The 27,603-nt window shown below is 42.8% G+C and overlaps 1 protein-coding gene across 2 annotated transcripts in view; it reads right to left on the bottom strand.

The window, feature by feature from the left end:
- The window catches only part of ZSWIM7 (zinc finger SWIM-type containing 7), a 310,444-nt gene that overhangs the window by 216,056 nt on the left and 66,785 nt on the right, over positions 1 to 27,603 (bottom strand). For both annotated transcript variants that reach the window (XM_077480306.1, XM_077480307.1), the window contains one exon: positions 11,341 to 11,443. In XM_077480306.1, the coding sequence (XP_077336432.1) occupies positions 11,341 to 11,443 (103 nt within the window). The remainder of the gene's footprint in view (positions 1 to 11,340; positions 11,444 to 27,603) is intronic.

Genomic DNA, 27,603 nt, shown 5'->3' with positions numbered 1-27,603 from the left:
AGGGAACCATTGATTTGTACACCAAATTTGTACTCTCAAAGTCGCAGCATATGTCGCACCAGTGTGAACCAGGCCTTACAGTGGTGGCCAGTGTGAAGAACACATCTTACATTGGTGGTCAGTGGAAAGAATGCTCCTTACATTGGTGGTCAGTGGGAAGATTGCTCCTTACATTGGTGGTCAGTGGAAAGAATGCTCCTTACATTGGTGATTAGTTGGAAGAATGCTCCTTACATTGGTGATCAGTTGGAAGAATGCTCCTTACACTGGTGATCAGTTGGAAGAATGCTCCTTACATTGGTGATCAGTTGGAAGAATGCTCCTTACATTGGTGATCAGTTGGAAGAATGCTCCTTACATTTGTTGGCAGTGAGAAAAATGTTCCTTACACTGGTGGTCCATGCAAAGAATACGCCTTACCTTGGGGATCAGTAAGAGAAATATTCCGCACATTGGTGCCAATATGAGGAATGTTCCTCACACTGGTGATCAGAGGGAAGAATACTGCTTACATTGGTAGTCAGTAGGAATAGTGCTTTTTTTACATTGGTGGTGAGTGGGAAGAAACACCCTTAGCCCTTGTACACACGGTCGGAGATTCAGTCGGAATGTGTCCGATCGGAGTGTTTTGTCAGATATTCCGACTGTGTGTGGTCTGCATCGGACTGTTTCTGTCGGAATATCCGTCGGACCAACTTTTCCAATTTGCCGGAAATATTTTCCGTCAAAATGCTCAGATCGGACATACCCGATCATGTGTAGAGAATTCCGATCGGACAAAGTGCCACGCATGCTCAGATCAAATTCTTACATCAAAGCTATTGGCTACTAGCCTGAACATAGTCCCGTCGTAACGAAATAACGTCATCACGTCGGATTTTTCGACAACTTCGTCCAACCATGTGTATACAACAGTTTCGGATAAAATCCGATGGATTTGGTTGTCGGAATCTCCGACCGTGTGTACAAGGGCATATAGAAAGCTAAAAATAACTTTACTGTCAGTGTTAACTTATCTTATAGATTATTGCTTCAGGAACCCCTACCAACATCTGGAGAAACCCTGAAGTTCCACAGTACCCTGTTTGAGAATGACTACACTGCAACAACACCTGTATGAAAAAACAGAAGCTTTGATAAGCAGGCAGTTCATCCCCTGTATGCATCTCAAAACTTCATTTTCAATTCTGACAAGAGTGAACTGTTGATTTAACTAGAAAAACGGTAAATGCTTTACTACTGTGATTTACAAACATTTGCAGACAAAGGAAAGGGGAATATGTGTACTCTGTAATAGTCATAAGCCTGCACTACTTATATCAACATTGCTCTGTATGCAGCTGCCTACTTGCACGGTTGATCTTTTCAGAGAAGTTTGAAATTGCTGGTTTAAGCTGTTAGCATTTACCAGACACACAGAAATGAACACAGCTGCAGTTGCTTCAAATTCCCTTATTCTGCTTCCAAGAATATTACAGCATTAGGAACGCTGTGTGACTTCCTTACAAAAGACAATTGTTAGGAAGTCACATCAGCAACCTAGCTGTCTAATGATGAGATGCAGGAGAACAGCTGCAACGTGGAGTGCTGCAATTAGTGTCTGCCTATCACGCCACCACCGAGCCTCCTTCTCATCATTGTACAGAGGAGAGGCGGCCACATCCACATGTTGTCTGAAAGTGAAAACATGATGTGTACACTACATGAAGCGTGTTTCGGCTTTAATGTCACTGGGATACACACGTCATTTACCATACATGCAACTCTCAGTATGAGTAATACAAACAGAAGAAAGCCAACAATGCTTCTTAACTTTAACGCCAAGTACTGCCTTCCACTTCTGCACCCCAAACAGCCAAACCACCACATACAGTATACAGTGCCTTACGAAAGTATTCGGCCCCCTTGAACTTTTCAACTTTTTGCCAGATTTCAGGCTTTAAACATAAAGATATAAAATTTTAATTTTTTTGAAGAATCACCAACAAGTGGGACACAATTGTGAAGTGGAACGAAATCTATTGGATATTTTAAACTTTTTTAGCAAATAAAAAACTGAAAAGTGGTGCGTGCAAAATTATTCGGCCCCTTTACTTTTAGTGCAGCAAACTCACTCCAGAAGTTCAGCGAGGATCTCTGAATGATCCAATGCTGTCCTAAATGACTGATGGTGATAAATAGAATCCACCTGTGTGTAATCAAGTCTCTGTATAAATGCACCTGCTCTGTGATAGTCTCAGGGTTCTGTTGAAAGCGCAGAGAGCATCATGAAGACCAAGGAACACACCAGGCAGGTCCGTAATACTGTTGTGGAGAAGTTTAAAGCCGGATTTGGATACAAAAAGATTTCCCAAGCTTTAAACATCCCAAGGAGCACTGTGCAAGCGATCATTTTGAAATGGAAGGAGTATCAGACCACTGCAAATCTACCAAGACCTGGCCGTCCCTCTAAACTTTCAGCTCAGATAAGGAGAAGACTGATCAGAGATGCAGCCAAGAGGCCCATGATCACTCTGGATGAACTGCAGAGAATTACAGCTGAGGTGGGAGAGTCTGTCCATAGGACAACAATCAGTCGTACACTGCACAAATCTGGCCTTTATGGAAGAGTGGCAAGAAGAAAGCCATTTCTCAAAGATATCCATAAAAAGTCTCGTCTAAAGTTTGCCACAAGCCACCTGGGAGACACACCAAACATGTGGAAGAAGGTGCTCTGGTCAGATGAAACCAAAATCGAACTTTTTGCCCATAATGCAAAACGATATGTTTGGTGTAAAAGCAACACAGCTCATCACCTTCAACACACCATCCCCACTGTCAAACATGGTGGTGGCAGCATCATGGTTTGGGCCTTCTTTTCTTCAGCAGGGACAGAGAAGATGGTTAAAATTGAGGGGAAGATGGATGCAGCCAAATACAGGACCATTCTGGATGAAAACCTGTTAGAGTCTGCAAAAGACCTGAAACTGGGACGGGGATTTATCTTCCAACAAGACAATGATCCCAAACATACAGCAAAATCTACAAAGGAATGGTTCACAAATAAACGTATCCAGGTGTTAGAATGGCCAAGTCAAAGTCCAGACCTGAATCCAATCGAGAATCTGTGGAAAGAGCTGAAAACTGCTGTTCACAAACGCTCTCCATCCAACCTCACTGAGCTCGAGCTGTTTTGCAAGAAGAATGGGCAAGAATTTCAGTCTCTCAATGTGCAAAAATGATAGAGACATACCCCAAGCGACTTGCAGCTGTAATCACAGCAAAAGGTGGCTCTACAAAGTATTAACGCAAGGGGGCCGAGTAATTTTGCACGCCCCACTTTTAATTTTTTTATTAGTTAAAAAAGTTTCAAAAATCCAATAGATTTCGTTCCACTTCACAATTGTGTCCCACTTGGTGATTCTTCACAAAAAATTTAAATTTTATATCTTTATGTTTGAAGCCTGAAATGTGGCAAAAGGTTGAAAAGTTCAAGGGGGCCGAATACTTTCGCAAGGCACTGTATGCATCTAAGCTGTGCAAAGGGTTTAATTATATGTGTGCAAAGGTGTTACTTGAATAAAGGGTATTGAATTATCATTTTATATACTACGATCAGCCATAACATTATGACCACTTATTTCAAAATGACCACCCACCTAGTACTGAGTAGGTCCCCCTTTTGCCACCAAAACAGCCCTAACCTATGAAGACATAGACTCCATTAGCCCTCTGAAGGTTTGCTGTGGTATCTGGCATCAAGCCATCAGTAGCAGATCACTACCACAGCCAGCTCACCTTCTTCCCATACTGCATCCTGATTATATCTCTTCCCCAGGTAAGCGACAAACATGTTTCCTGATCGCAAACACCTGGTCGTACCTTCCACAAAAATATTCTGATCTGGTGCAGGGGCACAGCCCCTAATCCATGCGCCCGACCCCTAATCTACATGCAAGGGCACCAGACGCATGGATTATTTTTTTTAAGAAGCACATAATTAGAGCCTGAGGCTCTAATTGCCTTAAAAAAAGGGTAGGCTCGGGGTGCAGAGCACTGCCCCACAAGCCCACGCAGTTGTGTGACAATAGGAATTAAAATCCACTACTCTCTTCCTGATTCTCCTTCCGGACAGTCAGGAAGCGGGTCCTAAGACCCGTCTCCCTATTGGCTGAGAAGATAAGCAATCCTATTGGCCGCCGAAGAGGAGGAGGGAGGAGACGCAGGGCGAAGCCGCTGCCCGCCGCCCAGAAGAAGCTGCTCCTAGATAGGGTAAGTGCGGAGCTGTTGACCTACTGACCAACCCCTAAGGGGGGTGCGAGGTGCCTGTGACCCCACCTACAGACCGGGGGGGGGCGGGTGGATTGTTTACCGTCCCCCAAAATATACCACCAGCCGCCACTAGATCTGGGTGGTGTACAGCCTAATTGGCTGTGTGCATGACCCTTAACACTAAAATTAATCAGAAATGCTTCTGTTGGAATCTGACTGAAAATAACATCTATAGTGCATGTGATGAGTAAATTGCAATTTTCTTTATTTATGAAAAAAACTTGTTTCTATTAGAAATTGAACAGCCCACCTTCTATATTAAATACTAGTACACCTATAATAGCTCACAAATATCTCATAATATATTTTACCTCACCAAACATAGAAAAAGTGCTAGTGCAAAAAGCAAAATGCAACCTGTGTTCATAGCATATGACCTGTAAACAATACATAAATTATAAAGTGCAATCAAACATAAAGTGCTATAGTGCATATATCCAATCATAATAAAAGGTGCTGCAAAAAAGAATCAAAAATCTGAAAAAAGTCCATGTTTTAAAAAAAATAAAATCATGAAAAGAAAAGTCCCCAACAGCCAAAGTTTGTGCTATATTGAATGTGATTAAACTTCTCAAAAAGTTCTGTTTATGCCACTGTGCATATCACATCCAATGTGATCCTTCACCATTCACTAAATGTACTCACCAGAATCATAGGCTAGTCACGTTATAAACCAGCAACTGTGCAAATACTAGTCCACATAGTAGTTAATGGCTCAAATCCAAACGCGGCTCCTCAGAACACCCAATCTTGCAAATGTGTATAAACGGAGGAAAGGAGAAAGAGAACTTCCATAGCATGAAGTATTTTTAAAACACAGGTCTTTGCAGCAAGGAGCTCTAGAAGGGCGACGTATGTCAAACAAATACATTATTAAAAATAATTATTTTCACTCACATTTTCAAAGAATGGTAAAACAGACAATAGGGTAAAACAGACAATAGGGTAAAACAGCTCACTCGTTTGCCTATCGATTGTCTAATGATGTTGGCATGTGTGGTGATGTCAGTGTCCTTGCCTCGCCCAACACATTTCGTCAATGTGATGTCCGCATGGAGCGCAATATGAGTGGCAACAATTATTTTTGATAAAAGCCTGTGTGTTTAAAAAGATTTTATGCTATGGAAGCTCTCTTTCGCCTATCCTCCATTTATGTACGACGACATTTCTGCGAGAGTGGGTATTGTGAGGAGCCGTGTCTGGTGAGTGCATTTAGTGAACGGTTAGGAATCAAATCGGGTGTGATATGCACAGTGGAATGAAGAGCACTTTTTGAGAAGTTCACTCACATTCAATATAGCACGAACTTTGGCTGTTTGGGATTCTCCTTTTTCATGTTTTTGTGGTTTTTATGACACAGACTTTTTCCGATTTTTGATGGATTATTTTTTGAAGAACCTTTTATTATGATTGGATGTATGTACTATAGCACTTTATGTTTATTCATTGATTGCACATATAGCACTTTATAATTCATGTATTGTTTACACAGGTCATATGCTATGAACACAGATTTCATTTTGCGTTTTGCATTAACACTTTTTATGTTTGGTGAGGTAAAATATATTATGAGATATTTATGAGCTATTGTGGGTGTACTAATATATCCTTTAGAAGGTGGACTGAGACCAGCGCTGCTCAATTTCTAATAGTATCTGTATTTGATGTTTCATCAAAATTAGGGTTGCAGTGGTCTAGTGTGGCCTTTTTCCTGATATAGTCTGTGGCGTTGTTATTTTAATTTCAAACAAAAACTTGTTTCTGTGGGTTTATTTGTTTATGAAAAATGTTGCATTTACACAGGACAGTCAAATTTGCTCATAAAAAATGCTGATTTACATAGAACAATAAACATCAATATGTGTCCCTGAAGAAGCTTACAGTCTAATGTACCCATCATATTGAACACGGCATGGGCAACTAGGATGGAAGTTGATTTACCTTCCAGTATAATTCTGTATGTATGAGGCAGAACCTGAAGAAAGTCCACACAAACACATGGAGAACATTCAAACTCCATGCAGATTGCGTTCTATAATTGGAGTCAAATCTAGGCCCAAATAAAACAAAGTAAAAGTTCTTATTTCTTAGCCACAATGCTGTTTTTTTTATCTAAAATCAGTCAGTTATTGTCCTAAGTCAGCCACAGAAAGCAGTGTATAATTTTACTTACAATTAAATTGGTTGTAAACTCAGAACAAAAAAACAACTGAAAGACAAGGCATAATGAGCTAGTATGCATCGCATACTAGCTCATTATGAAATACTTCTCTTGGAAAGAAACTGTTGAATCGGTCCACCGCACACAACTGTGACCGGCGACATGTTTCCCGGAGTTATTTCTGGGTTCGTGGGCTCCGGTGCTGTGATTGGAGCCGCGATGACATCACTCCCACACATGTGAGAGGGAGCCACCGGTCATGGCTACTGAAGAAACGGCACGAGCAGATACAGTGAATATCTCCTAAACTAATATCTCCTAAACTGTGCAAATTTAGGAGATATTCAGGGTACCTACAGGTAAGCCTTGTTATAGGCTTACCTGTAGGTAAAAGTAGTGTAACAGGGTTTACAACCACTTTAACACACATCATTCTATAATAAAGACAAACGGCATTTTCTTTTTTTTTTTTTCTTTTTTTTTTCATTGGTGATAAGTATAAAGAAAGAGTTACCGTATATACTCGAGTATAGGCCGACCCGAATATAAGCCGAGGCCCCCAATTTACCCCCAAAAAAACTGGCAAACTTATTGACTCGTGTATAAGCCAAGGGTGAGACATGCCTGTCCATCCCTGTGTGTGTGTCCGTCCATCCCTGTGTGTCCGTCCATCCCTGTGTGTCCGTCCATCCCTGTGTGTCCATCCATCCATCCCTGTGTGTGTGTGTGTCCATCCATCCATCCATCCCTGTGTGTGTGTGTGTCCATCCATCCATCCATCCCTGTGTGTGTGTGTGTCCATCCATCCATCCATCCCTGTGTGTGTGTGTCTCCATCCATCCATCCATCCCTGTGTGTGTGTGTCTCCATCCATCCATCCATCCCTGTGTGTGTGTGTCTCCATCCATCCATCCATCCCTGTGTGTGTGTGTCCGTGTGTGTGTGTGTGTGTGTGTGTGTGTGTGTGTGTGTGTGTGTGTGTGTGTGTCCAGCCTACCTGTGTCCCGAGCCTCCGTCCCGTGCCTTGCCTCCTTGCCTCCGTCCCGTGCCGTGCCTTGCCTCCGTCCCGTGTCGTGCCTTGCCTCCGTCCCGTCCCGTGCCGTGCCGTGCCTTGCCTCCGTCCCGTGCCTTGCCAGGATCGCCTCGGCGGCCATTGTAAAATTCAAAAGCCGCGCCTCCGCCTTCGCCTGTGATAGGCGGAACACTGAATTTCCCAGCAGCCTGTGTTCCACCTATCACGGACATCGTCTCATCCTCGTCCGTAGTACGAGGATGAGACGATGTCCGTGATAGGCGGAACACAGGCTGCTGGGAAATTCAGTGTTCCGCCTATCACAGGCGAAGGCGGAGCCGGAGGCGCGGCTTTTGAATTATAGAATGGCCGCTGTCTGTCTGCTCGACACGCTGATCGAGCAGGCAGACAGCGGTGACTCGAGTATAAGCCGAGGGGGGCACTTTCAGCCTCAAAAAAGAGGCTGAAAATCTCGGCTTATACTCGAGTATATACGGTAATGTGCGGCTGCAGCCACAAAGGCACAATACTGCCTTCAAAAGGTCCAGAAATATATCATCTAATTTTAATTCCAAGTCAAGCATTAGTAAAAATGAGTTTCTGTTGCAGATTTTAGCAAGCTTCCACCACCGAGATAACTAGCAGCTGTTTATATTGGACTTCCAGTAAAATTGGGGGGCTGGCATTCCCATTAGTGCCTACTTATCAGTCTAAATAGTCAGGGACAAAGAAAAATCAAGTCTTGAAGGAGAAACTATAATCTTTTTAATATTTACTTTGCAAAAGAGCCAGTGTGTCTAGCTGATGTCACATGCAAGAGGACCAGAGTGACAACCAGGAAAATAGCATTTTCTGAGCAAAATTGGTAAGGCCAGCCCCTATTTTTTTCCACACATTTTCTTATTACCATATATTCATAACATGATTTATCTACATTTATATATTTAATTATTTAAACTTTTAAAAATGATAGGTTTAATGGTTTAGACAAGGAGGAATAATTAAGCAGATTAAGCACACAGATATTACTCTTTGGCAAGGATTTGAAAAATTCTCTGTAATTAGGAGAAGCTGGAAATTTATATTGTATTTATAGTACACTATACTAGCCTGCTGATCTGATTATGATAAAGAGTCTCCAGAAATAAATATTCACTAAAAATAACCTGTTTAGCCAGTAGAAATGTAGTGTAATAGCCAATCAAAGTCACATCCATGGTGTTAAGATGCAGATATCTGTATATATTAAAGTGGATGTAAACCCACCACTTACCCAGTATAAACTAATGGCACAGTATTAATAAATATGTACTAGGGTTGTGGCAGTACTGATACTAGTATCGGTATTGGGACCGATACCTAGCATTTACACCAGTACTTGTATTTGCGCAAATACTCCCGATGCCTTAGTTGATAGCTGGGATGGGAGAGAGGCGATGTGCAACAGGAAGTCAGCGGGTAGAGCAGAGGGTGGAGCAGAGAGCGAGTCCTCAAGCAGGTAAGCTGGCACGGGTGCTGCCTGGAGACAGGGTCCTCCTTCCATGTGGTCTTGGCTGCTTACAAGGTCCTACTCTAGCCTTGGGGTAAAAGAATTGCTGGTATAAGGTCCCCACACTACAGAGAAAAATCTATCCTGAGGCAGTGAATACCTGATGCTGATGTAAAGAAGAAGAGGGCATTAGCCTGGTTTTCTGGACCTGTACGAAACGGGAAGGTTTCTGGACCCAAGACAGTGAGACCCTCAAGCAGCTTACTGATTTTGACCTAGGTCTAGACCCAGCCAATTACCTGCTGCTGATCTCCCAAAACTTGATGTTGGTCCATGTTTTGAACGCAGCTAGGGACTGTGTACCCACACTTTGGAAGAAAGAATCCCTCTCTACACACTTGCTGTGGTTTACCAAAATAGAGAAAATTAATTCCATAGAAAACTTTACTGCCACATTGAGAGTCAAAGATGGGAAATTCAGACACAAATGGTTTCACTGGTCTCTTTTCCCCATGTTCAAGGTGGTACGGCTCTGTCTTTGCAGCAGAGGAATGAGATACCACCTCCACTCTTTCTCTTTTTTTCTTTCCCCCACCTCTTCTCAACCCTTTTACTTTCTTGCTTTTTATACACGATTTCCCTTGGCAGCTCTCAGATGCAAGAAGCTACTTGTTTCTTGTTTGTTTTTATACTCAAAATGTTCAGACAGTGTGTGAGATGCTTATCCTGAGCACTTGTATCTTGACCGACAATGCCAACTTCTCACCTTTCTAAATTGGTTCATGCTATATGCACTATGCTGTAAGAATTAAAGTTGCCCATCTTTTTGCAGCTGCACCCCTGCCTGTTATAAATAATGTTAAATAATGGATAAACCACACAGTAATCAGTTTTAACTGTTGTTAGTAGAAGGGCCAGGTTATGTCACAAAATCTGTCTGAAAAAACTCTGATGAACGTCACCAATCCTAGGTGAGGAAGTCTGAATCCAGATAGGGAAAATGCTGTCCAATCCATTAGGGGGGATGCAATCACATCCTGTCTATAAACATTCAAATCTTTCCCTGAACTGCAGTGGTCAAAAAACAAACTAAAAGGTTAGCAAGGACAAATCATTTAACCATTTTACTACCATTGCACTTTTTCAAATGGCGGTGTAGTGCAGTTTTAAAACAGTGCTGCAGAAGACACACTTGGGCAGCCAGTGTGCTTGTGAATGGCTGTGATCTAAGCTGTTACTGGACAGCTCAGATCACAGCTATGATGTGCACAGGCAATCAGAGTGGCTCTAAAACTTGTGATCACTGTGAACCATTCGCAGCCATCACAAGTGTAGACACTAGCAGTGTTTACAAACATACAGCTCATTTACAATGGAGGAAGTTCCCCTTCTTTTGTAGCAGCAGGGAGGAGTTTAGCAAATCAAAGTTGAAGTTGGGTTTTATTTTTAGTGCTACTGACTATCAATGAAGATAGGATCGTTTTTTTAAAAGGTATGGGGGGGCTCAAGGGTTACTAGCCACCAATGATTGTGAGATTATTTATTTTGGGGAGGGGATTTTAAAGTAGCAATGATTATTAATATTGATTAAGGAATTATTATTATTTTTTGGGGGGGGGGGGTTTAAAGTGTGATCAAGTTTATTTTAAAATGTATTTGCATACATCATTTGTTATTTGATAATTCTATTATATTATAAAATAAACAAATAAGATGGGATCTAATATTTGGCAGTACACTTTTTAAAACCCCTTCCCTTTTTTTTTATTATAAGGTTAGTGGTGTTGGGTCCACAAATTATTATTTTTTTTCTGGTAGATCTAGAAAGGGCCAATGATGGGGCTATAATGATATTTTAGGATAGGGGTTTTATGGTGCCAATGACCACCAATGGCTGTGTGCTTGTTTTTATTAAAGTTGGTGGCAGGGTTAAAAGAGACACCATTTACCAATGGGGGCAGGATAGGTGTTGAAAAGGGTGGTAAATAGATTAAAGATAAATATAGGCAAACCCAAAGTTTTGGTATTTTTTTCCTAAAAAACCTAGTGCTTACTGCTTAATAAATACCACTGCAAAAAAGTGTTATCTATCTGAAAAAATTATACAAAATTAATTTGAGTACACTACATGATGGAATATTCCTCAATCAAACTATTACTCCAATCAAAAAAAAAAAAAGGTCTTGTAATGAAGTGGTATTACAGGCTGGTACTCAAGGGGTTAATGTCCACCCAATGATGCATCACAAACAATAGCTGTCATTAGGCTTCCTGATCAAAACACCACTACTGTGTGTCACCAAATTAGGCACCTGTCAGTGTAGAACACTTCAAGAAGGCTGAAATCAAAGATATGTACAAGCTTACCTGGAAGGTGCTGCGTCCACTGGGACAAGTCACATGTGTGACTGAACGCTGATCTACTAAATCCAGGGCATACAGGGCTGTGGGCCCAAAAATAAACTTCAGCCTGCAAATAACACAACAATTCCAGACATTATACTGTTTATAAATTACACACATACTTTACACTTGTATCCAATGGTTTGAAATATCATCATTTTATATAAATGTATTGAGTGAGAGGGAAGAAAATAAAGACACAGTTTCATAAGACGAAAAGCATTGAAAAGAGTTAGTGGACTGACGTCACACGCTGTCACCTGGATTATACTGACAGTGTTTCTGTGAGTTTTTTAGCTGGCTTTATATGATTCCATTTTATTGTTTCAATGTTTTGTTAAAATTTTGACACACACAACACATTCGGAGCTCTCTCTTTTTCCTGTTATATGGGAGAGTACTTTTCTCTTCTATCACTCAGGAGCAGGGGAAGGTTCAGAAACTGCAGGAGCCCTTGGGGGTCCTATACTTAGGGTTACTATAGCTGCCAAGAGTTCATCTTTAAAACTGATACTATTGATCAGGGTCTATTCATACATAGAAATGAAAGGTGGTATCATTTTCAGAACTTGGATTTTTAGGATAAAAAAAAAAAAAAAGCCAAAGAGGCATAACAACATTACCAACAGGACAGCCAAGTCTGTCTGGATTTTAGGCCTTTGTCAAAACATTTGATGGATGTTAGTATGATTATGAGTGGATTATCAATGCGTATCAGAGAAAGACTAATGAAAACTTTGGGTATCATACAGCCAAGCAAAGTGAAAAAAAAATAGGATTTTTATAACAGCTTACCTGTAAAATCCTTTTGTTTGAAGTACATCAGAGGACACAGAGCCATAGTAATTGCTATGTGGGTTATAGGCCACCTTCAGGTGATAGATACTGGCACACCCTAAGACAGGAACTTCACTCCCTATATAACCCCTTCCACTACTGGGAGTACCTCAGTTTTCATAGCAAAGCAATAAACGTGTATATCAGAAAGAGGGGAGGGACCTCTGTGTCCCGTGATGTACTTAAAAAAAAAAGGATTTTTATAACAGCTTACCTGTAAAATCCTTTTCTTTGAAGTACATCACGGGACACAGAGCCATAGAAAATTGCTATGTGGGATGTCCCAGAGCAATGCCAACTGAGGGGAGGGAGAAACAACAGAATTAGGGCAACATGAGACTAGAGGAGTTATACTGCTGCCTGGAGCACACTACGTCCAAAGGCGATATCCTCATGCCTGTTTACATTCACCTGATAAAATATGGTAAATGTATGGACTGAAGACCATGGAAGCTTGGTGATGCACTCCCACAAAGCACTAACAGTCCTAATGGAGTGCGCTTTTGATTTGAGAGGGTGGAATGCTCCTCTTTAAACCATAAGCCTGAACAGTTACTTGCTGAATCCATTTAGACATAGTAGATTTCGATGCTGCCTGTCCCTTTTCTAGGACCTTCAGGCAACACAACAAAACATCAATTTTTTTTTATCTGAGCAGTCGCCTTCATTTAGACCTTGCGTGCTCTCACCACATCAAGAGAATTTAGTAAGTTTCCTTCCATAGAACAGGTTCTTGAAAAAATGAAGGTAGAACAATAGCCTAGTTCGGATAAAAACTATACACTACCTTCGGTAGAAAGTTAGGATGAGGACGCAATACTACCTTATCCTTGTGAATAATCAAATAAGGCTCTTTACAAGAAAGAGCAGCCAACTCTAAAACCCTTCTTGCAGAAGATATGGCTACCAGAAAATTGGTTTTCTTGCAAAAAAGACCAAGGGAATATGCTGTATCGGCTCAAAAAAGGCTGTTTCAGCAATGCCAACAAAACTAAATCCAAATCCCATGGGTTCAGGGGTGACTTAACCGGAGGATTAAGCTGCATTACCCCCTAAATAAGGTATGTACCAAAGAATGCAAAGGAAGTGGTTGTTATGATGGAATACTGGACCTTGCGAGAGAAGGTCTGGACGTGGTGGTAGGGTCCATAGGTCTCCTACCACCATCCTTATGATGTCTGCATATCAAGATCTTCTGGGCCATGCTGGGCCACAAGAATCACCATTCTCCCTTCCTGCTTATCCTGCAAAGCAGTCGTGGAAGCAGCAGAATCTGTTCCACATGCTAGTGGATCGCTTGTTTTTGAAACAAAGTTGGGGATTTTCTTGTTGAACCTGCACGCAAACAGATCTACGAGGGTACTGATAAGTATACTCAAAAAACACAATTGATGAGTAAACATCAAGAAAAAACAATCATAAAATGAATGTGCATAACACAATATAGACAATATGTGAAAAAGTCCAATTGTGAATATAAACTTCAAATAGTGATGCAGAGTAAAGTCCACATAAAACAAAAAGAAGACAAATGTAACTTCTTCCTAATGGGATGACACCAAACAGTGGAAAGGAAGAAAGGAGTTGCCTGTAGTCACTTAAAATTTTTTCAGGGGTAAGTAAATGGATACTCTTACCAGATGAGATGGACACACATGTCTTACGACAGTGGGTCAGTAAAGCTTGAAATCCTTCTGCACAGATGTGGAGCAGAGAAGGCTGCAGATAAACAGGAGTCTGTGAGGAGCCGCCCTGGGGTACATCTATCCTGACCTTACAGCATTCGTGGCGTTTGTCAGCGGAGGTTTGGGTGATTCTACACCTCGACCCACCGGACAACCCCTTGTATACAGCACCAGATCCAGATCCCCTAGGATTTCAAGCTTTACTGACCCACTGTCATAAGACATGTGTGTCCATAAAGGTAATCTTTGGTCACCAGAGCCCCCCCCCCTTACATTAGAGTTCCCCTTTACACCAAAGTCTGCAGGTTCCCCCTTAGATCATGATCCACAGCATTCCCCTTTATATTAGAGTTCCCTTGTACTGTAAGGGGGAATCCTGCAGACTCTGATATATGGAGAAACTCTGTGCTGACTGGGTTATATTAACCTGACCTTCATGTAAATGGATAAATATGTGTGTAATATATAATGTATATTATAATATAATATATAATATATATATTCATAGTTCATAGAATTCAAAACTCTTAATATATGCAATTTATACAGTTAATTTTTATCGCTTGAATTATTTTTTCCATTATGGATGTGAATGGGGCCTCATGTGCCGAGGAAAATGACGTCAGGCGCCTTGGAGAGGAAGAGGGACCCCCTAGCAACGGACCTGAAAAGGTGAGCAAAATAATTTTTTTTCCAAAGGTTGTTCTTTGTATTTAATGAAGCTGAACAGTTTAAAACAAAATTATGACTGGAACTCCGCTTTAAAGTTTAAATATCTACCACATAAGAATAAGTAGGGGGCATCCACCAAGCTGCTAAAAGAAAAAAAAGAAAAAGGCTTCTTATTATTGACCTCTGGAAGACTTACCCCCTTCATGACCAGGTTATTTTTTTGCGATACAGCATTGCATTTCTTTAACTGACAATTGCGTGGTCGTGCGACACTGTACCCAAATAAAATGTGGGTCCTTTTTATTCCCACAAATAAAGCTTTCTTTTGGTGGTATTTGATCAACTTTGTGTTAATTTTTTGCGCTATAACCAAACAATACAGACAATTTTGAAAAAAACAATTCTTTTAGACTCTTTTCACACTGTGCCACCACCTGCATCAGAGGTAAAGCTTTACATTAACTAAGTTTTAGTGCCGCTATTCGGCCCCTTAACCCCCGCTAGCTTTAGTGCCGCTATTCGGCCACAGCAGCGTTTTGCCGGCAGTATGACAGTGCTGCCCCATTAATTTTACCGGGAAGGAGCAGTAGAGAAGTGGCGAGTTCACCACTCCTTCTCCGCTCCAAAGAAGCTGCTGGCAGAACTTTTTCTGATGCCCTGCCAGCGCAACGCTCCAGTGTGAAAGCGCTCGGGTTTTCACACTGGAGCTGTTTTAGGGCGGTTTGCAGGCGCTGTATTTAACACTATAGTGCCTGCAAAATGCCCCAGTGTGAAAAAGGGGTCTGGTCTAATTTTCTGTTATTAAACATATCCAATAAAAAAAATATAAAAAAAATCAATGTCTTTTTAAATTTAGGCCAATATGTACAGTGCCTTGAAAAAGTATTCATACACCTTGAAATATTCCACATTTTGTCATGTTGCAACCAAAAACATAAATGCATTTTATTGGGAATTTATGTGATAGACCAACACAAAGTGGCACATAATTTTGAAGTGGAAGGAAAATGATAAATGGTTTTCCAAATTTTTTACAATTAAATATGTGAAAAGTGTGGCGTGAATTTGTATTCAGCCCCCGAGTCAATACTTTGTAGGACCACCCTTCATTGCAATTACAGCTGCAAGTATTTATGGGTATGTCTCTACCAGCTTTGCACATCTAGAGAGTGACATTTGTGCCCATTCTTCTTTGCAAAATAGCTCAAACTCTGTCAGATTGGATGGAGAACATCTGCGAACAGCTATTTTCAAGTCTTGCCACAGATTGTTAATTGGATTTAGGTCTGGACTTTGACTGGGCCATTCTTACTCATGAATATGCTTTCATCTAATCCATTCTATTGTAGCTCTGGCTGTATGTTTAGGGTCGTTGTCCTGCTGGAAGGTGAACCTCTGCCCCAGTCACAAGTCTTTTGCAGACTCTAATGCCACGTACACACGACCGGACTTTTTGACAGCAAAGGTCAGATGGAACGAGTCCATCGGACAATTCGATCATGTGTGGGCTCCATCGGACCTTTGCTTGCCAAAAATCCGGCGGACTTTAGAAATAGAACATGTTTTAAATTTTCCCACCGGAACGCAGCCGGACCGAGAAATCCGTTCCTGTGTATGCTAGTCCGACGGACAAAAACCGACGCTAGAGCAGCTATTGGCTACGGACTTCCTTATTCTAGTCCAGTCGTACGTCATCACGGTCAAATCCATCGGAGTTTGGTGTGATTGTGTGTGGCCAAATCCGTTCATTCGGAAAGTCCGTCGGAACTCTGCCGAAAGTCCGTCGGAAAGACCGTTGGACCTAGTCCGTCAAAAAGTCAGCTCGTGTGTACGCGGCATTACAGATTTTCTTCTAAGATTGCTCTGTATTTGGCTCCATCCATCTTCCCGTCAACTCTGACCAGCTTCCCTGTCCTTGCTGAAGAAAAGCATCCCCTCAACATGATGCTGTCACCACAATGTTTCATGGTGGGGATGGTGTGTTCAGGGTGATGTGCAGTGTTCGTTTTTCGCCACACATAGCTTTTTACTTGTAGGCCAAAAAGTTCAATTATGGTTTTATCTGACCTGAGCACCTTCTTCCACATATTTGCTGTGTCCCCCACATGGCTTCTCGCAAACTGCAAACAGGACTTCTTATGGCTTTCTTTCAACATTGGCTTTCTTCTTGCCATTCTTCCATAAAGGCCACATATGTGGAGAGCACAACTAATGAATTGATTAATGCTCTCCTTACCCGACCTGTCAGTTTAGGTGGACGGCCATGTCTTGGTAGGTTTGCAGTTGTGCCATACTCTTTCCATTTTCGGATGATGGATTGAACAGTGCTCCGTGAGATGTTCAAACCTTGGGATATTTTTTTTTATAGCCTAACCCTGCTTTAACCACTTAAGCCCCGGATCATTTTGCTGTCCAAAGACCCAAGCACTTTTTGCGATTCGGCACTGCATCTCTTTAACTGATAATTGCGCAGATGTGGCTCCCAAACAAAATTGACGCCTTTTTTCCCCCATAAATAGAAATTTCTTTTAGTGGTATTTGATCACCTCTGCGTTTTTTATTTTTTGCGCTATAAACAAACAAATAGCGTAAATTTGGAAAAAACGCATATTTTTTGCGATAAAATATATAAAAAAAAACATATTTTTTTCCTCAGTTTAGGACGATATGTATTCTTCTACATATTTTTGGTAAAAAAAAATCGCAATAAGCGTTTATTGATTGGTTTGCGCAAAAGTTATAGCGTCTACAAAATAGGGGACCGTTTTATGGCATTTGTATTAATATTTTTTTTTCATTATTATTAGTAATGACGGTGATCAGTGATTTTTATTGTGACTGCGACTGGCGGACACGTCGGCAATTTTGGTGCGATTTTGGGACCATTCACATTTATACAGCGATCAGTGTGATTAAAATTGCATTGATTACTGGGTAAATGTGACTGGCAGTAAAAGGGTTAACACTAGGTGGCGCTGTAGGGGTTAAGTGTGTCCTGGGGAGTGATTCTAACTGTAGGGGGGGTGGGCTAGCTGTGACACATCACTAATCATAGCTCCTAATTAAGTATGAGCTCCGGTGTGTTCGCACAGCCCACATTCAGAGCCTGCCAGGAAGTCGGCACTGCACTGTGCTAATCACAGGCAGTGAGACGTTTCCTGATCTCTGCAGCCACACATCGGGAAATGTCTCACTGCCTGTGATTAGCGCAGCGCCGATGGCGGGCGGGGTCTGCAAACACGCCAGAGCTCATCCTTACTCCCGATCACAGGAAGCTATGATCAGTGACACTGTCACTAAGCAGGACGGGGAGATGTTTGTTTACATTAGCATCTCCCCATTCTTCCTCTCCGTGAGATGATCGCGGGTATCCCCATGGGCATCGAATCCGCAGGACCCGTGACCCGACTCACGAAGCCCCCGAGCGGTTGCGATGGTACAGCGGCAAATTCAAAGGGACATACAGGTACGCCCATTTGCCCAGCCATGCCATTCTGCTGACGTACATTGGCGTGCGCCGGTCGGGAACCAGTTAAACTCCACAAGTTTATCCCTGACCTGTCTGGTGTGATCCTTGGCCTTCATGATGCTGTTTGTTCACTAAGGTTCTCTAACAAACCTCTGAGGGCTTCACAGAACAGCTGTATTTATACTGAAATGAAATTACACACAGGTGGACTCTATTTACTAATTAGGTGACCTCTGAAGGCAATTGGTTCCACCAGATTTAAGTTAGGGGTATCAGAATAAAGGGGGGGGGGGGTGAATACCAATGCACGCCACCCTTTTCAGATATTTATTTGTAAAAAATTTGGAAAACCATTTATCATTTTCCTTCCACTTCACAATTATGTGCCACTTTGTGTTGGTCTATCACATAAAATCCCTATAAAATACATGTTATGTTTTTGGTTGTAACATGACAAAACATGGAAAATTTCAAGAGGTATGAATACTTTTTCAAGGCACTGTATCCTGATACATATTTTTGGTAAAAAAAATCCCAATAAGCATATACTGATTAGCTTGCACAAAAGTTACAGCATCTATAAACTATGGGATATTTTTATTTATTTTACTAGCAATAGCAGCGATCAGCGACTTATGGTGGGACTGCGATATTGCGGAGGACGTTCTGACACTTTTTGTAAACCAGTGATAATAATACAGTAATCAGTGCTAAAAATATGCACTGTTAATGTACTAATGACACTGGCTAGGAAGGGGTTAACATCAGGGGTGATCAAATGGATTAACTGTGTGCCTAGTCAGTGTTTTACTATACTGTGTGAGGTGCTTTTATTAGGGGAAGAGATGGAACACAACCTCTATCTCCTCCCCCCTCAGAACAGCGATCTGCCTTGTTTTGATAGAAGGAAATTATTCCAGACAGCTGCACTTCCAATAGTCCTTTTTATTGAAGCTTCATAGGACAAGTGGTTGACAAATGGAGCAGGTGACAAAGAAGTAGCTGAATTTCGCACAAACATTTGCGCTTGTTTACATAGTTCTGCCTCTTTGCCCAGAGATCAGAGGGTGCCAGCAGACATAGAGTACCTGGCACCCACCGACGGGCTTCCACTGTGTGTAATGACAGCGGAAGCGAGCCGGCAGTGGCGTGCATGCGTGCCCCCTACCCGGAAGTGTTCGATCACGTGACCTGACACACAGCTGCTGCCCTGTAGCAGTAACACTGCTATAGTGCGGACAGGAAGGGTTTAATATTTAATGGTGGCAATATATTCAGGTAATATGTGCAATGGCATTACAGCTAATAAAGTTTACAGTTTTTTTGGAGGTTTTTTATATTTTAAAGTCGCACTTATTTGCAATAAAGTTGCAATACTTTTGTTTATGAAACCCGTTTTTATATATCACAGCGGCTAAATCTGTGTTTGTAGTGCATGTTCAAACTTTAATACCATAAATAATAACATGTGATTAGATTTTTACTCCAGAAGTATATAATGGGTTAGGAAATTGTAGAGAAATGCTTAAAAAATGCATTACAAATTAACTAAACTCATTCGATTTTAGTTGACTAAAATATGACTAAAACTAAAATGGCATTTTAGTCAGAAGGCTATGCCTAAAACTAAATCAAAATTTGACCTCAAAATTAACACTGGTGGTTAGTTATAACATATGTCCAAACCATTCATATAATCAAAGTATGACAAACACACCATAATTGATGCACAATGTGTATAAAGTCACATATATTACTTGCTTTATGTAAAAGATGAATCATTTTTGGTTGTTGTGGGCCACTGCTCAATTTGAATAAATCATCCCCTGCATTTTGCAGTTTGTTTATTGCTTGCAATACAATTTTATGGATACTAGTAAAAAAGAAATCAGAAGCAGATCTGTGGTCAAGAGATGAGCCCCCTTCCTCCAAAGCCTCGTTTTTGGGTCAATAGTGACGTGAGGAAGAAACTGAGCTCTCAAACATATGAACTGGAGAAACCCAGGGAAGTGAACATACATTTAGATACAGCATATCTAAGTGATTACTTTGCATTGTTGCTGCCCTCTTTGCATGTTTTAAAGCCCAGATGCGACAAAAAAGACCCTTTCAGTGTCCTGTCCCCCCCCCCCCCCCCCCCAAAATGCAAATGTTAAAATGCATGATATGTCTAGGGGTGACGAAATTTACTTACCGATCGCCCACAGCCTCCTCTCTAAGCTGCTCAGGGCTGCCCACATACACTCACCTCTTCACATACAATGCCAGGCTAAAAGCCCTGCATTTTATGTGATGATGCTGAGGGAGCGCCCACAGACCGGAGTTTCGGGGAGAAGAGGGTAGCACCAGAGTAGGGAATGGGGTAAGTAATAATGTCTGTTCCTGTACAACTTACAGATAAGGAGCAGTCAACCCTTGCAAAGCATTTTTTCAAATTCTTGGAGTTGGGCTTTAACCAATTAATGACCGCCTTATAGCAGATTTACTGCTACAGGGTGGCTGTTCTGTGCAGGATCACATATATATATGTGTGATTCTGCACTTCAGCCTAGGGGGCGCACTGCTTCTGCTGTGATTAGTCACCCGCTGATTGTCGGCAAGAGAGGCTGGACAGAGCTCTGCCTATGTAAACAAGGCAGAGCTCTGTTCTGACAGCAGGGATGTGATGGATTTTCTTTTTATTGCAACGCAGAGAAAGAAAATCTATCACATCCCTTAGCAAAAGCACCTCGTGAAGTAGACAAAAACACTGGCTAGGCACACATTTACTTCTTTGATCCCCCTACATGTTTAACCCCTTCCCAGACAGTGTTATTCGTTTTAGCATGTTTTTAGCACTGATCCTTGTATTAGTGTCACTGGTTCCCACAAAGTGTCAGTTAGTGTCTGATTGTCCGCTGCAGTATCAAAGTCCCACTATAAGTCGCTGATTGCCGCCATTACCAGTATAAAGATAAATAAAAATTCCAGTATATGTCCCATAATTTGTAGACGCTATAACTTTTGCGCAAACAATATACGGTTATTGGGATTTTTTTTTTACCAAAAACATGTAGCAGAATACATATTGACCTAAATTTATGAAGAAATTTCGATTTTTTACATTTTTTTTTATTGGATATGTTTCATAGCAAAAAGTATAAAATATATATTTTTTCAAAATTGATGGTCTTTTTTTGTTTATAGTGGAAAAAATAAAAACTGCAGAGGTGATCAAATAACACCAAAAGAAGATTCTACTTGTGAGAAATAAATGACATTGATTTTATTTGGGTACAGTGTTGCATGACCACGCAATAGTTAGTAAAAGTAATGCAGTGCCGTATCGCAAAAAAATGGATTGGTCATGAAGAGAGGTAAATCTTCCAAAGGTCAAGTTAAATAGTTAATAAACTACTAAAAAAGAACACTATACATAGAAGGTAACCACCAATTGTATTTCAACGTAAACTTGTATCCAATTCTGCTTTACTGGTGTGTGATGTACAGGAGGCTTCGAGATATTTTCATTACATGCAGCCAGTGACATCACTGGCGGACGCTCTCTGAAGGAATGGGTGCTGTTCCTTCCAAGCCCCATGCCGTGACTGGCGGCTCTCACACATGTACGGGAGTGATGTCATTGTAGCTACGGCCAATCACAGCGCCGGAGCCAGCAAGCCCAGAAGAAACTTGGGGGAACATTTTGTTTTAGTAGGGTGCGGGTGCCACTGGAACAGCTTCATTCTAAGGTATTTCATAATGAGCTAGTATGCAATGCATACTAGTTCATTATGCCTTTGTCTTACAGGGGTATTTTTTTTCTTTTTCTTATTAAAAGTTTACAACAAACTCATAAAATAAAAAATAAAAACTTCTCCTGCCCAATGCCCTCAGCCTCCTCCAATTCCATTTTTGTTTTCATGACCCAACTTCCAATTAGAGGTTGGCTATGTTTGTTCTCAATGGTCCCTCTGTATGTAGGAATGCAGCCTGCTTCTCTTGGTTGCTCCCAAGATGGACTATGAACCATGGGATGTGTATTGTGCACCGAGCCGTGCACATGACTGCAACTAGCAGGCGCTGCTCGTTCCAAACGTGAGGTGGGAAAAAACGAGAGTTAGACTTACCGGTAACTCTGTTTCTAGGAGTCGTCCAGGACAGCACTAGAGAGATAGGCTCCACCTCCAGAGGCAGGAAACACAAACCAGATCTTTAAAGGGCGGTCTCCGTCCCTTCCCCTTCAGTCTTGTAAACGAGAACTTACCCGGAAACGGCTTCTGTAACGACAAAAACACTTGTCCAGCATTATAACAGCATATAGGGAGGGAATCCATGCTGTCCTGGACGACTCCTAGAAACAGAGTTACCGGTAAGTCTAACTCTCGTTTCCTCTAGTCGTCTGTCCAGGACAGCACTAGAGAGGATCAACGAGAACTTACCAGATTAGGGGGGGACTACCGCTTGAAGGACCTTTCTCCCAAACGCCTGGTCTTGCGCTGAGATAAGGTCCAATCTGTAATGCTTCATAAACGTCGAGTAGCTTGACCAAGTTGCTGCTTGACAAATTTGTTCTGGTGTTGCTCCAGCTCGCTCTGCCCATGAGGTCGATAGCGCCCGTGTGGAGTGAGCCATGGGGGAAAAAGGACATTCCATTTTCATTCCTTTGTAGGCTTCTACAATAGCTTGTTTGATCCACCTTGCAATTGTATTTTTTGAAGCTTGTGACCCCAATTTTTTACCCGCATGTAAAACAAATAATGCATCTGATTTTCTAATGTTTTTTGACATCTCCAGATATTGTAAGACACAGGCTCTCACATCCAGTTGGCTAAACTCTACCTCCTTAGGATTAGTGGGAGACCCACAGAACGAAGGCAAAACAATTTCCTGTGTTCTGTGGAACTTTGTCACTACTTTGGGTAAAAACCCAGGGTCCATGCGCAACACCAGCCTATCCTCAAAAATTTGTAAAAACGGCTCTTTCACCGAAAGTGCCTGAAGCTCGCTAATGCGTCTAGCTGTGGAAATAGCCACTAGGAACACCGTTTTAAGCGTGATCCATCTCAAGGAAGGTTCTTCTTCCAGAGACTTTTTTACCCATCCCTGTAACACAATTGACAGGTCCCATTTGGGTAAAATTTTGAAAGGAACAGGTTTAATCCTGGTCAACCCCTTAAAGAACCTGCTAACTAGCGGGTCTACCGCCAGAGGTTGATCCAATAAAACAGACAGGGCCGCAATTTGTACCTTTAAGGTACTAATGGCCAGTCCCTTATCCACACCGTCTTGTAAAAATTCCAAGACTGTCGGGATACTTATAGACACCTTTTTAGTGTCCAACCATGAACAAAAAACTTTCCAGTACTTAACATAAATTGCTTGGGTTACCTTCTTTCTACTAGAAAGAAGTGTTTTAATTACCCTATCCGAGAGTCCCTTAGACTTCAAGAGACTCTCTTCAGACGCCAGGCCGATAACTTTAGGGTCTGCAGTTCTGGTAACAGAACTGGACCCTGGGACAGCAGATCCTCTCTCTCGGGCAGTATGAGGGGAGGTTCGTCTGTCAGGCCCAGCAGCATCGAGAACCATGGCCTCTTCGGCCAATACGGAACCACTAGTATCAATGTGGTCCGTTCCTGCAAAAATTTCCTCAGGACTAGAGGAATTAGCTTGAATGGGGGGAAGGTGTAGCAAATGTGAAATGCCCAGCTTTGTGCCAAAGCGTCTATCCCTTTTGCCCCTGCCTCCCTCTCTAGGGAGAAGTATACTGGGACCTGGGTGTTCGCTTTCCTGGCGAACAAGTCCACTTCCGGAAGACCCCATTTGCGTACTAACAGCTGGAAAATCTCCCCGTTTAGTGACCATTCCGATTCGTACACCCGGTGTCGACTCAGAAAGTCTGCCAGGTGGTTGTCCACCCCCTTTAGATGGACCGCTGAAACCGATTTTAGGTTTTCTTCTGCCCAATGCATGATCGTACTTGTTAGCTTGATCAAGGACGGGCATCTTGTTCCTCCCTGCTTGTTTAGGTAGGAAACCGCCACTATACTGTCCGAGAGGACCTGTACATGGTGGTCCTTCAGATCCCTGGCAAACACCCTTAAGGCTTCCCAGACTGCCTGCAACTCCCTCCAATTGGCCGACCTCTGGGACTGTGTCTTCCCCCAGCATCCTTGGGCTACTTTCGACCCCAAGTGGGCCCCCCAGCCCCAAGCACTGGCATCCGTGGTGATGCGAACAGACACTGGAGGAGACCACCATAGACCCCGTACTAGGTTCTCCTCTCTCTTCCACCACCAAAGAGACCTTTTGGTCTTTGAGGATAGATGGATAGTCCCGTCCAGGGACTCTTGTGTCCCGTCCCAGCTGCTCAGAATATTGGCCTGGAGACACCTGAAATGAGCTCTTGCCCAAGGAACTGCAGGGATTGTTGCCACTAATAGGCCCAACCCTGCCATAACTGACCGGATGGAAATTGTCTGATTGGACTGCAAAAAGGTTACCATCTCTTTCACCTTTTCCACTTTTTCCCCTGTAAGGAAGATTTTCTGTGACACTGAATCCACCAGAAAACCTAGATACTGTATGGCCTGTGTTGGTATCAGGTGCGACTTTTCTTGGTTTATCAACCACCCCAGCCTTTTTAGGCAAGAGATAGCTACCCTCAGATCTCCCTGCAGTTGGAGCTTTGAGGGGGCAAAGAATAAAAGGTCGTCCAAGTACGGTATGACAGCGATCCCTTTCAGTCTTAGGGGAGCCAATGCTTCTGCCAGGACCTTGGTGAATATCCTGGGGGAAGAAGACAGACCGAATGGCAGAGCCCTGAATTGGAGGTATCGAATCTGACTTGCCCAAAGAATCGCTATCCTCAAATACTTTTGAGAGTCTTCTCGAATCGGGATGTGTAGATACGCGTCCCTTAGATCGAGAGAGGCCATGAAACAATCTGGAGGGAGTACTGATCTCACTGTAAAAAAAATTTCCATCCGGAATTTCTTGTAAGTTACCCACTTGTTCAGTAACTTCAGATTCAAGATCAACCGGAATTTGTCTGACGGTTTCCTTACTACAAACACGTGTGAATAGAAACCGTGATTTATTTCCTGTGGCGGAACTGGCACTAGAACCCTCTGATCTATTAAATCGCCAATTTGCAACAGCAAAGCTGTCGCTTTCTGGGGGTCTTTGGGAGGCTTGGTCAGACACATCCTTGCAGGTGGGATGTGTTTGAACTGTATTTTGTAACCCTCCCTGATGATCCTCAGAATAAAAGGATTTGGGGTAGCGTCTTCCCACTGTGGGAGGAACCGCCCCAGTCTCCCCCCCACAGGAACCGTGTCACTGGGATTTAGTGGTTTTTTTAGAAGAGGAAAAGAGATTGCTTTTCTGTTTTCCTCCCATCCACTGTTTCTTAGGGATTGACTCCTTAGAGGTCTGCCCTTGTGACTGTCCCTGCCTTTGAGGACGAAAAAAGCGTTTACCTGTAGTCTTTTTAGATTTGACAGGAAAGGCCTTCTTCTTGTCCGCAGTACGGTCCAGGACTTTCTCAAGGTCCTGCCCGAACAAGAGGTCTCCCTCAAAGGGGATGCCACATAACCTCACTTTTGAGGCCGAGTCTCCCGACCAAGACTTCAGCCAAAGTGCCCTGCGGGATGAATTTACGAGGGCAGCGGTCCTGGCTGACAATTTAACAGACTCCGCAGAGGCATCTGCTATATAACCTGCTGCTTTATGTAGCATAGGAAGGGAATCCAGAATTTCCTTTCTGGAGGTACCCCCTTCCAAATGGCCTTGTAATTGTTCCAGCCAGACCTCCAAGTTGCGAGCCACTATTGTCGTGGCTATTGCAGGTTTTAAGTTATTCATGGTTACTTCCCATGACCTCTTTAATAGTACCTCCATCCTTTTATCCATGGGTTCCTTTAGAACACCCATGTCCTCAAAGGCAAGATTTGTTGACTTTGCACACTGGGAAAAAGCTGCGTCTACCTTGGGCACTTTATTCCAAATACAAGAGGGGTCCTCGCTGAAGGGGAATCTCCGCTTCATGCTTTTAGGGAAAAATAACTTTTTCTCTGGCTCCTCCCACTCTTTTTTTATTGAATCTATCAGTGTGCTATGAACCGGAAAGACCCTAACTGAATCTGTTTTTAGGGTCTGATACATCCGGTCATGCAAGAACAGGGAGACTGGCTCCTCTCTGATTTCGAGCGTCTCATAAATTACCCCCAGTAAGGCATCAACCTCCTCGAGTGAGAGCCTGTATCTGGGAGAGCTTGACCCTTGAACAGGAACATCTCTGGATGATGCCGCCTCACTTAGGCCATCCAGAGAATCAAGTTCCTCCTCCTCTGATTCGTCACCTTCAACTGGGGTGGAAGCAGAGGGAACTGCAGCTGGTTTTGGGGTTTCAAGGTTCGCTAACATTGCTTTGATGGACTCCATTTCTTTCTGTACTCCAGAAATCAAATCCTTACAAGCTCCCGTAGCTTCCTTATAGACCAATATGTCTATGCATGGTTTACAAAGGGGCTTAGACCATCCTTCTTTTAATTTACTCATACATGAAGGACATCTCTTCTTCCCCCCTGACCTCTCTGGTTCTTTGGGCAGAGCCTAAGGCAAGAGAAGGAGAGAAGAAGGAAGGGAAAAAAACAGACAAGCCAACGTCAGCGAAACCTTTAGTAAAATAGGACGCCTTCACCAAACACCTATGTGCACCCCACCAACCGCTAACAGGATTCGCAAGACTCTTTAGTCCGGATCCTGTTTGAGAGAGGGAGGGAGGAAAAAGTACACCTGGACCATTTCAAAATGCCTTTGCATTGATTAGTCCATTACTCCCCCCCCCCCCCTCTCTCTCCCAGCCCTGTAGGTACAAGACACCTCTGTGTTTGCCTACCTGAGCTGGTTCGGCTCCACTGCCACTCTCCACTGCATCCATATTCGAACGGAACACGCCTAACCGCCTGGAGGCTTCCCTTCGTAATGGCGATAAAGCGATGCAGCACGAACGCCTCGTGGCTGCGGCTTTTTAAAATAGCCGCCAAGGTCCCGAACGTCCACGCTCGCCGCGTGACCCGGAACCGGTAGTGGATTGCCGGAAGTCCTCTATCCTCCTCCTGTGTTGCACAGGCCGGAACTCGAAGCCTGTGCCCGCCCCCCACCTGACTTCGCGCCCAATTTTGAACCTATTGTCAGATGGGGAAACGAACGCCCTCTCCGGGCTTCAGAAGGAGAACGCCGGTTCGAAGCTGCAGTCAACCCGACCGGAGGACTTCAAACGTCCGTTTACCAACAGGTAACCAGAACTCCTTCCCCGTCTCTTATGGGCTATCCCACCGTCAGGGGAAGGAGAGCTCCTGATCCAGCCTCCTCCTCCGGTGGAGGAAACACAAAGACTGAAGGGGAAGGGACGGAGACCGCCCTTTAAAGATCTGGTTTGTGTTTCCTGCCTCTGGAGGTGGAGCCTATCTCTCTAGTGCTGTCCTGGACAGACGACTAGAGAAAGAGAGGTTCAGAGCTCACGTAGGACGTTACAAGGAGGCAATAATGCACAGTAAGAAATGGTTTCATTAAAAA

Source organism: Lithobates pipiens, unplaced genomic scaffold (genome assembly GCF_037356315.1).
Source record: "Lithobates pipiens isolate NorthernLeopardFrog02 unplaced genomic scaffold, aLitPip1_a1.2 Scaffold_16, whole genome shotgun sequence".
Taxonomy (NCBI): Eukaryota; Metazoa; Chordata; class Amphibia; order Anura; family Ranidae; genus Lithobates; species Lithobates pipiens.
The sequence above is the reverse complement of the archived record's forward strand: the minus strand, read 5'-3'. Positions and strand labels throughout refer to the sequence as shown.